Consider the following 12150-nt stretch of genomic DNA (forward strand, 5'->3'; position numbering starts at 1 on the left):
TAAATCTATTACTTAAAGCTGATCATGTCCCATCCCCGTTATCAGTCAGTCCTGCAACTGTGAATAACTGCTGTAATTTCTTATTTATCTTTCAGTTTTCTAATGCTATTAGGAATTTACCTGGTGATGTCAGTCTTCACTGACAATCCAGCAACATGACTTCATATTCAGACTCCATGCCATACACTTGAATACTGATTCTTAATTATCCTGGGTTCTCTCTGCTATTGTGTCATAGGCATTAGTTTTAACTGCAAGCTCTGAAATCTTGTCTTTGAGTTCTGGTTCCCTTAATACTAAGGACAGTCTTGAGCATAAAAGCCAATAAACACTTCCAAATTAACTTAAAAAAAAAAGACATAAAATCCTAAACAAAATTACAAATACTTTAAACATATCTGTAGGTCACTGAGGACACAATTTATATTCCATTATCATCCACCTTCTTTAAAATTTGTATGTGGGATATTGAACAGCCAATTTCTGAATACCCTATTCTGTGTGTGTGTGTGTGTGTGTGTGTGTGTGTAAAACTTTTCCCTAGGCTCACAAAATTCCACCTCTCCAAATTTATAATTTCAGAATTAAAAAACACGACAGAACACTACAATCTTGTTTCATTATTGTTGCAATAATATGTTTTATCTATAGGTCACCGAGGAAACAATTTGCATTCCATTCTGATCTACCTTCTTTAAATTCCTTATGTGGGTAAGTAATCAAGTAAACAAAACACAACTTGGCTTAATACATAAGAAAACTATTTTATACATACTATTTACGTGTTATAGAACATTAACATTTTCTGATAATTTTGAAATTATGTCTAAAAACCTAGCAAAAAAAAGCAATTTTTTAAAACACTGAAGTCTACATTATCTATATGTGACATGGCTCTGAATGAAACCATTTTTAGAGAAAATGGGCAAGATCTATTTACTAAGTTACCTGTAATCATTCCGATCATCAGCTTTTATTCCAGGCCAATCTCTCTTCAGATACTGACTAGCCAACTTCTGGATACCCTGTTAAAATACATATATATACATATTTTATAAAATAAGCACTGTGCCATAAAAGAAGCTCTTTTCCTTAAAGTATATTATTTGGCAAATCTCATCTTTTCAAATGTAAATTTAACTCAGAAGGACCAATGATAAATGGTAAAACATTATAACCTGGTTCATTCTTGTCACAGTCCTCTTTTGTCTCCATTTTTAGGAAAGGGTGAGTATAAGGCTGAAAAAATTGAAACTTAGTCAATATGCTTTTCACGTCACCAAACTATCTGACCAGCCATAAAAACAAACTACCTCTGGAGTATCACAGGGAACACATCTGTCCACCTCCCCAGAGCTCCGATTACACCGCTCGACATCTCAATTCCCCACCATTCTTCTGCTGTGGCGTGGACCACATTTCTAAATCCAAACTTTCGTATATCATGAAAGGCAACAACACTTTCAGTTTGGGGCAGATACATGTTCGCATGTAAAATTAGTGAACATACCTTGGTGCTAACTATTCCATAGTAGTCATTTTGATTCAAGACAGATTTTAAGGTTTTTTTTCTTTTTAAATAATATCATGGCACAGATCACTTCAAATAAAGAAATTAGTTTTACAAAGAAATATACCTACTTACTGTTATCCACACAAAATGAATGTGGAAAAAAGAGTATTTGTCTACACCAGGTACTGTGGGTACCAGGATTTGAACAGAGAAGACTATTTTATTGGCAAGTGAGATTAAACTACTCACTCTGAACACAGAATGTATTACTTTTAGATGGGAACATATGTGGTCTCCTAACACTCTAACAGGGTTCAATGTACAGGATTAGAAATCATCTACCTTAGGATACTCATCTCTACATGCAACTTCAAACAGAATAAATAAAATGCTGAGATGAAGAACAATCACATTAATTAACAGATTGCCTACTTTAAGCAGAGGCTGCCTAAGAAAAATCAATGCTGCACTCTATATATGGCACCCTTCTACTAAGGTCTACTGCCAAATCAATTTGGCATTAAATCCACTGTTGAATTAAATCCACTGTTGAGTGCTTCTATTTATCATTATTTCAATGAACCCAAAGGGTAGCAGGAACTGTAGAGAAGCTCCTTTGAACCTCAAGTTCCTCCTGAACTTGGCAATAGTTTGGTTTTGCTACTGCAAGGCACTGTTTTCTGAGAACTCACAACTGCATATGCACAATACTTCCATTTATATACCTTGCACTTTGGGCAGCCCAATCACTAAGATTTCCCTGAATATGTAGAATACTTTTTCACCTTTGTACCTTCTTCATATTGCTATTTGCATGAAATATCTTCCCATCATGCCCATTCCTACCTGAACTCTCACCACCCTCCCTTTAAGCTGATTTTTAAATTTCCTAACACCAAATATTCAAAATTATGTATAGGAAAATGTGAAAATTTCCTAGGTATTTAATTTCATTTCATCAAAATAGAATAGTTTATTCTTCTTTCTGCAGTTACTAGCTGGAATTCTTTTTTAAAGAGCTACCTCTCCCGAACTATTTGGTTATCCTGAGGTACAGTTCTTAGAAGAAAGGCAAGATAAATATTTGGTTGTCCAGTTTTGCCCAAAGGTGAACAATGAATTTTTAAAGTAACATTATGAACTCATATATTTTAAATAATGGATGTGTTTCAACTTACTGCAGTCACTACTCTTTTGATTCTATAATTGTTAATCTGTGGTAAGGAGTCCCTCCCAGTTGGCTACCACATCATGACCCCAATAGGCTTTGATAGTTTCTTTGTTTTTCTTTTACAGTTTCTACTCCAGATCTGCTAAGCTAGTTTTCTAAGGAATTCTGATTCCTTTCAGAGAGAAACAAGATTCAGAGACCACAATCTAGGCACTACCTTATTCTTCAGGTCTTTGTGTCTTTCTCTAAGAGGCTTTTTCTAATCATAAAGAGTAACTCACCCTCCTCCACCCAGTTACTGTCTCACACCACCCCCACTTATTCATAATCCTTATTATGTTGTTACTATCTGGTTTAAATATATTTTATCTGTTTACTGATTATAAACTCCATCAAGTAGGCATCTTACCTTTTTTTTTAAATCACAATGTCTCCAGGCTATAGCAAAGAAGCTAGCATTTAGTTGATGCCAATAACATTCACTAATTGCACAAATAAATACCACCTACATTATTCTATTTCCAATGTATAATACCCAAACTCCTTTTGTGTTTTTGCCATTCTGAGTTAGAAATGTCTAAATCAAAATTTCTCTGGTTCCTCACTTTTCTTCAGGGGAGAAAAAAAAATGTACTAGATTTCTAAGATTATGACCAGGTGGTTTAAGTATAATAAATAAGTTCCTTTGTAAAAATTACAGTCAAATTTGACCATTTCCACTATTGGAAGAAAACATATGTGTGGATACTCCAAAGCAATGAAAACCAAAAGTACCAGAATTTATTCCATCCCTAGAAGGCATTGCACATTAATTATTGTGCAGGTTCAAATAAACAAAAAGAACTCATAATATATGGACAGGAATAAGAAGTATGTAACATAAAATGGGAGGTAACACATGGTTACTACCAAATAAGTGGCAATATGTGATGTAATTCCCAGATGAGGAAAAGATCACCTGATATTTTCTTAACAACTTACATTTAAATGAAATGATAGCTGACTTACTCAGTTTAATGACTGCCAAAGTCGTTGCAGAACATTTCATACAGATCATTATATATGAGCCTCAGATTATGAGTAGGACTAAGAAGGCAGAATGACAGCACTCAAAACTTATATAAAACAAATTAACTTGACAAGCATTTCAACACATTTGTTTCTCTTAACTCTGTTAGGTCTTGTTATAACCACAGAGAAACTGGACATCTAAGAGAATACCATAATTTACTTAAGATCATATAAAACTAGTTAGGTTTGAATCTGAATCCCTACTTACCATTCTAAATCTTTGCCAAAAAACCATCATTTTAGAGTGGATTTTATCTAATTCTTTAAGAAAATTTCTGAAATTACTTTAACTTATCTTTTTCTGTGCATTGTAAGTTACAATAGCAATTTCTAGAGCTCTGAACCACAAAGTTGAACTGTATTAAACTGAATGAGCCCTTTAGAGATGAGATGAGGGATTCATGAAATAGATAAACAGTGAGATCTTTAGATGAAAGACTTTATTCAAGTTAGTTCACAGAGGCAGGAATCATGACTTCTGTGCGCTCCATGCAGCTGTTCAAGATCTATCCTGTATCGCTGCTCAAGAAATACTCCATGGCCATTATAGGAAAGGTCTTAAATAACATTTCATGTCTTTGAAAGCATTCTATACTTAAATTAAGTTTCCCTTTTAAGTTATACTTAAAGCTACATCTTATGAATAAAAAGCCTGTATACACAGAAAATAAAATCTATCCTAATTAAGTGGCTAAGAAAAATCTATGGCCAGAAATTTTCTAAGAAGTGTTTTGTTTTTTTTTAAATCACTCCCCCATGCCACAACATTATTCCCTAAAATTGGTGCACTAGCCATATAATACTTATTTATATTTAACTGAGCATCACTGATGTACCACGTTGATTTGATTTCCAATATAGTTTACTCCGCAGCAGTGGTTTCCATAAAAATGTACTATCAATATACTCTTTGGAACAGCCAATAACATCCCATTCCAACCTTTTAAAAAGCTATCAGTGTCTGATGTAAGACTTACTTTGTTTTACCTCTCAATAACACTTGCTATATTGCTCTAACAAGTGAAGCAACACAAAGAAAGCCACTGTTCAGCAGACACTGGGAAATGAACTGATGGCTTAACCTTTTGCCCATTTGCCACAGCAAGCTGAGCAAGAATGTGCTCCATGGCTCACACAGGTTATTCCATACCCGTCCCATCCCCTTAACATACAGAGAAACTAATATTTAAATTTTACTAAGGGTCGGCCATCAGATGGCTCTTCAAAATTATAGGACCCCATGTTATTTTTTTTTTAAGATTTTATTTATTCATTTGAGAGAGAGAGAGGGCGTGCATGAGCGGGAGGAGGGGCGGGGGGAGGGACAAGCAAACTCCACACCGCTCCCCCTCCACCCCCCGCCAAAACAGGGAGCCCTACATGGGGCTCATTCCCAGGACCCCGAGATCACGACCTGAGCCGAAGTCAGATGCTTAACCAACTGAGCCATCCAGGTGCCCCAGATACCATGTTAATTTATATACTATACACCTTTTTGCTATGACATTCCCAAATTATGCAAATGACTTTTAAAAATTAACAAGTCCATTGCATAAGCAGGATAGTTCTCAAACTGACATAAATTATACAATAATTGTCTTTACTATTCTTAAATTACTTTAATAGTAATGGAGAACTTCACCCTTACCCTTAAGGAAAGTTTTGAAATATTTTTCATTCTTTTCTGTGGTTCATAATTGCAGTCAGCATTAATCAGCATATTATTTTAAAGTACACAATAAACATAATATTAATATTAACCTCATGTATTAAACATTACATATTTTTAGCCTTTTCCTTTTATCAAAAATAAGATTAGGGGTGCCTGGGTGGCTCAGTCGTTAAGCGTCTGCCTTCGGCTCAGGTCATGATCCCGGGGTCCTGGGATCGAGCCCCGCATCGGGCTTCCTGCTCAGCGGGAAGCCTGCTTCTCCCTCTCCCACTCCCCCTGCTTGTGTTCCCTCTCTCGCTGTGTCTCTCTCTGTCAAATAAATAAAATCTTAAAAAAAAAAATAAGATTAATTTTGTTTAATTACATAAGAAAAAACAACATCTTTAAGATTTTACTTGAGAGAGAGAGAGAGCACGAGCAGAGGAGAGGGGCAGAGGGAGAGGGAGAAGCAGACGCCCCACTGAACAGGGAGCCCAATGCAGGGCTCGATCCCAGGACTCTGGGATCATGACCTGAGCCAAAGGCAGACGCTTAACTGACTGAGCCACCCAGGTGCCCCAAGAAAAAACAAGATCTCACGACATTTTAAATGACTTATCCTATCTGATTTGAGAACCAAATAAAAAAAAAAAATGAAATTTAACATTCATTCATGATTAAAAACTCTCAAGAAACTAGAAGCAGAAGGACCATTCCTTAACCTAGTAAGGGCGTATATGAAAAACCTACAGCTAACATACTTCTAATGGAGAGTGAATGTACTGGGAGAGTGGTATACCCAGAGAGGGCAAAGAAGCTCCACACTCCTTCTCATATGCTTTGTCCTATGCATCTCTTCCAGCCTGCAGTTCCTGAGTTATATTCCCACTTAAAAGACTATTGTAAGAGAGGACTCTGGGAAGATGGTGGAATATGAAGCAGCAGAAAGCTGTCTTCCAGCCCAGACAACAGACTCAAAGGCAGAACCTATCTCATATAACTATTCTCGAACTCTGAAGTCTTATTTTTTTTAATTAAATTTTATTTATATTCAATTAATTAACATACAGTGTGTTATTAGTTTCAAAGGTAGGGTTCAGCGATTCATCAGTTGTATATAACACCCAGTGTTCATCGCATCATGTGTCCTCCTTAATGCCCATCACCCAGTTACCCCAACCCTCCACCCTCCTTCCCTCCAGCAACCCTCAGTTTGTTTCCTATGGTTAAGAGTCTCTTTCAGTTTGTCTCCCTCTCTGATTTCTTTTTTTTTTTTTTTAAGATTTTATTTATTTATTTCACAGAGAGAGACATAGAGAGAGAGGGAACATAAGCAGGGGGAGTGGGAGAGGGAGAAGCAGGCTTCCCGTGGAGCAGGGAGCCCAATGCGGGGCTCGATCCCAGGACCCTGGGATCATGACCTGAGCCGAAGGCAGATGCTTAACAACTGAACCACCCAGGCACCCCTCCCTCTCTGATTTCATCTTGTTTTATTTTTTCCTCCCTTCCTCTATGCTCCTCTGTTTTGTTTCTTGAATTCCACATATGAGTTAAATGGTAATTGGCTTTCTCTGACTGACTTATTTTGCTTAGCATAATACCCTCTAGTTCCATCCATGTCATTGCAAATGGCAAGATTTCAATTTTTTGATGGCTGCATAATATTCCATTGTGTGTGTGTGTGTGTGTGTGTGTGTGTGTGTGTGTGTGTGTACACCACATCTTTATCCATTCGTCTGTCAATGGACATCTGGATTCTTCCCATAGTTTGACTATTGTGGACATTGCTGCTATAAACACTGGGAAGCATGTGTCCCTCTGGATCACTACATTTGTATCTTTGGGATAAACACCTACTAGTGTAATTGCTGGATCATATGATAGCTCTATTTTCAACTTCTTGAGGAAGCTCCATACTGTTTTCCAGAGTGGCTGCACGAGTTGGTATTCCCACCAGCAGTGTAAGAGAGTTCCCCTTTCTCTGCATCCTTGCCAACATCTGTCATTTCCTGACTTGTTACTTTTAGCCATTCTGATGGGTGTGATGTGGTATCTCACTGAGATGCTATCTCACTGTGGTTTTGATTTGTATTTCCTGATGCCAAGTGATGTTGAGAACTTTTTCATGTGTCTGCTGGCCATTTGTATGTCTGGAACTCAGAAGTCTTTTCAAGGGTTACAATTTCCAGGGGACAGCTTGGACATTAAATGAAATAAATTTCAGCCAATTTCTGCACTTAGTTCAGTAGTAGTTACCTTTTACCTCCCAGCCCAGTGGGTAGGCAGCCATACACTTATTCTTGAAATAGCCTGCAGAAGATGGGGTGGACAGTAAGGGCCCTGTCCTCCAAATGTCAGGGATCTGTGCTCTGATTACTGATTGCTGATCGGTAGGTGATCTAGGAGGTGGAGATACAGAGGTACCAACACAGAGGTGGGCAGTCATTGTTGCATACCTATCCCCTACTGAAGAAAAGTCAGAGTCTAAGAAACTTTTAGGACACCATTCAAGTGGACCTACATATAAACTGTGGGAGTCCTAGAAGAAGAAAAGAGAGAAGAAGGGACAGAGAGATTATATGAAGAAATAATGGCCAAAAACTTTCCATATTTGACAAAAGACATGAATATAAACAGTCAAGAAACTCAACAAATTCCAAATAGGATGAACTCAGAGACCCACATTGAGACACATTATAATCAAACTGTCTAAAAGCAAAGAGAGAATCTTGAGGGCAGTGAGAAGCAAATCACTACATACAAAAGGATCTTCAATAAGATTTTCAGCAGATTTCTCAACGGAAATTTGGAAGGACAGAAGACAGGAGATTCATATATTCAAAGTGTTAAAAGGGAAAAAACTGCCAACCAAGAATATTATATCCAGTAAAACTGTCTTTAAAAGTGAGGGAGAAATTAAGATACTACCAGGTAAACAAAAGCTGAGGTAGTTTGTAACCATTAGACCTACTCTGCAAGAAATGAAGGAATTCCTGCAGGGTGAGAGGAAAGAACACTAGACAATAGCTTGAAGCTATAAGAAGAAATAAAGATCTCACTAAAGGTAAATATATGGGCAATTATAAAAGCTAGTATTAACATAACAGTGGTTTGTAAATCTTTTTGTTTTCTCTGATTTGAGACTAATACTTTTTTAAAAAAATTGTTACCTTGGGGCGCCTGGGTGGCTCAGTCGGTTAAGCTTCTGCCTTCAGTTCAGGTCATGATCCCAGCGTCCTGGGATCAAGCCCCATGTCGAGCTCCCTGCTCAGTGGGGAGCCTGCTTCTCCCTCTCCTTTCACTTGTGGTCTCTGTCACTCTTTCTCACATGCTCTCTCAAATTTATAAAAATCTTTAAAAAATATATGCATATATATGTTTTTAAAGATTTTATTTATTTATTTGACAGAGAGAGAGAGGGAGCACAAGCAGGCAGAGCAGCAGGCAGAGGGAGAAGCAGGCTCTCCACTGAGCAGGGAGCCTGATGTGGGACTCAATCCCAGGACCCTGAGATCATGACCTGAGCCGAAGGCAGACACTCAACCGAATGAGCCACGCAGGGACCCTAAAAAATAAAAATATTAAAAAACAAAAAAAGATTATAGTCTTTAAAAGCTAGTATTACTGTACTTTTGATTTTTACATAACTTAAGAGACTAATGCATTAAAAATTTTTTTGGTTTTATGTTTTTGGACACAAAATGTACACAGATGTAATTTTATGACACCAATAAATGAAAAAAGTAGGGACAGCTGTAAAGGAGCAAAGTTTTTGTATGTTTCTGAAGTTAAGCTGGTATAAATTCAAATTAGAGTGTTATAATTTTATTTTTTTTAAGATTTTATTTATTTTACAGAGAGAAAGAGAGAGAGATATCACAAGTAGGCAGACAGGAAGGCAGGCAGAGGGAGAGGGAGAAGCAGGCTTCCTGCATAGCAGAGATCCTGATGCTCCATCTCAGGAGCCTGGGATCGTGACTTGAGCCGAGGGCAGACGCTTAACGACTGAGCCACCCAGGCGCCCCTAATGTTGCTATTATAACAATTTCATAAGAGAAAGTATATGTATAAATCCTGTTGGACGTAAACAGAGTGGAAATATTAAATATCCAGTTCATATAATGCTGTTGCCAATATAAGCAGATAACTTGGAAGTTTGCTTAATAAAAGGTATCTTTCCTTTAAGAGGCACAACCACAAATCTACCCGATGTTAAATATTAAATGCCAGTTATTTAATCATTTTCATGTTCACTTCAACCATTTTCTTCCCTCCAGTCTGGTTTTTCCTATAGAGTTCCTCCATTTATTTCCAAAGCAATTTATATGCAAGCTTTAATCAAGAGAAAATCCTACTGACTAAAAGGCACTAACTTAAAGCTTACCTCTAATATTTCAATAGTTTTTATTTCACTTTCCACTTTCAGTAGACTGCTTAAGTAAGAAATGATGGCTATACTTTTATGAATGTTTTTTCTTTCCGCCATTTTGTAAATTTTTCTTTCCAAATTTCTGTAAGCTATTAGTAAGAAAAGCAATATTTTTCACTGTGTATTACAGTTATCTTCTAATAAAGATTAATATTTGTTGGCAAAAAACAAATTTGTGGGAGTTTATTTTATAATATTTAAAACAGTATCAGTTGGAAAACATAAATTATGGCTTATAGATTTTTAGAGCGAAATATATATAATTTTGGTTTATTAACATCATTAGAGTCACTAAACATTGTTTAAATTATAATTTTTCAATTTTTTATTGAAGTTTTATTTCAAGGCTTAGATTAGCAGATACCTATTTGTAAGCCTCTCTGACAGGAAGGTTTTTACTGGGCGGGGGGGGGGGAACAAATTGGTTGCTGTTGTTTTTAAACAATAAGAAAAGTGTTCTATTAGCATGATTCAACTGTCTCCTTGATCTCAAAGACAGCTGTAAAAGCAGTTCCTCCTTCAGAGCAGAAACTGGAATGTATCAAATCAGCAAGCAAATAACAACTTCATGTACTTGACCCTTAGAGGGGGAAAATCCAGAAGAAATAACCAATATGTGACTCAACATAAGGGCCAGTAAAAGCCAGTCTTCATTTGCCTTCTTATATGGAGAACATATAACTAATCATTAGGACTAATATTTGAGTGCTTACTATGTGTCAGATGCTTCACATTTATTAACTAACATTTAAAACCACTGCCTTATGCAGTAGACACAACAGAAATTTTAAAAGGCTAAGTAATTTTTATAAGATCACCCAGCTAGTTAAGCCTGGGTTCAAATGCAGGTCTTACTTCGAAGTTTAAAACACTTTCTGATCACTCAATCCACTCTACTATAAACATACCTATATATTTTGGCTGAGGGCTGTCTAAAAGTTCTTTAAAACAGAGCTATAAAAAAAAAAAACACACAGAGCTATAAAAATCTAACCATAGTTCAGTCTTTGCTCGGTAAATAACTGCTGAACTGAATCATTACCCATTTTGGTGAACAATTACACATATACATGTTTAAATTAATAGAGTTTATTTTTTAGAGCAGTTTTAGGTTACAGAGAAATTGAACAGAAAGTACAGGGTTCCCATATACCCCCTGACTACATGGATTACCCTAATATTAACATCTTGCATTAGTGTGATATATTTGTTACAAGTGATGAAACAACACTGACACATTAAAATCCATAGTTTACATTAGGATTCACTATTTGTGTTGTACAGTTCTGTGGGTTTTGCCAAATGCACAATGTCATGTACCCACCACTGCATTCTCATAATAAACCCTAAAACTCCCCTGTGCTCTACCTACTCATCCTGCCTTCATTGCCCTCCCTCCCAAACCCTGGCAAACACTAATCATTTTACTGTCCCTATAGTTTTACCTTTTTCAGAATGTCATATATTTGGAATCATACAGTATTGCAACCCTTTCAGGTTGGCTTTGTTTACCTGACAATATTCATTTAAGGTTCCTCATCTTTTAGTGGCTTAATGGTTCAATTCCTTTTATCACTGAATAATATTCCATTTTCTGGATACACCACTGTTTATTAATTCACTCACCTATTGAAGGACATTGTGATTGCTTCCAGGTTTGACCAATTATGAATAAAGCTGCTATAGACATTCATGTCCAGATTTTTGTGTCAACTTCAGTTTTGAACACATTTGATGTGTCCAATTGCTTGATCGTATGATAGGCTGTGTTTAACTTCCAAAAGTGGCCTGTACCATTTTGCATTTCTACTAGCATGAATTTTGAAAGTTCTGTTGCTCCACATCCTAGCTAACATTGGGTGTTGTCAGTGTTTGGAGTTTAGTCATTCAAACAGGTGTGTGTAGTGGTGTCTCACTGGCAATTCCCTAATGACATACAATGCTAAGCATCCTTCATCATATGCTTCTTTGCTATCGGCCTTTCTTGTGGAGGTATCTGTGCAGGTCTTTTGCCTACTTTTTAATTAGGTCATTTGTTTACTTATTATTGAGTTTTAAGATTTCTTTGTATAATCTGGATTCAAGTCCTTTATCAGATCATGTTTTGCAAATATTTTCTCCCAGTCCCTGGCTTATCTTTTCATTTTCTTAACAGTATCTTTCATAGAGAAGTTCTTAATTTAACATCTATTATTTTTAACACTGAGTCCTCATTAACTAAGGTTAAGGTCATTAGGCTTTAGGAATCAGATCAGTGAAAAAAAATCTAAGCCGTGAAGGCTAATTCTAGTAACAGATTAAGTATGAAATTATGC

General features: G+C 36.5%; 1 protein-coding gene across 1 annotated transcript in view; it reads right to left on the reverse strand.

The window, feature by feature from the left end:
* The window catches only part of FCHSD2 (FCH and double SH3 domains 2), a 275131-nt gene that overhangs the window by 147126 nt on the left and 115855 nt on the right, over window positions 1-12150 (reverse strand). The window contains exon 4 of the mRNA XM_028115863.2: window positions 949-1025. Within this exon, the coding sequence (XP_027971664.1) occupies window positions 949-1025 (77 nt within the window). The remainder of the gene's footprint in view (window positions 1-948; window positions 1026-12150) is intronic.

This window comes from Eumetopias jubatus, unplaced genomic scaffold, assembly GCF_037043125.1.
Source record: "Eumetopias jubatus isolate StellerSeaLion01/CBP00866 unplaced genomic scaffold, mEumJub1_p1.0 scaffold_13, whole genome shotgun sequence".
In the NCBI taxonomy this organism is placed as follows: Eukaryota; Metazoa; Chordata; class Mammalia; order Carnivora; family Otariidae; genus Eumetopias; species Eumetopias jubatus.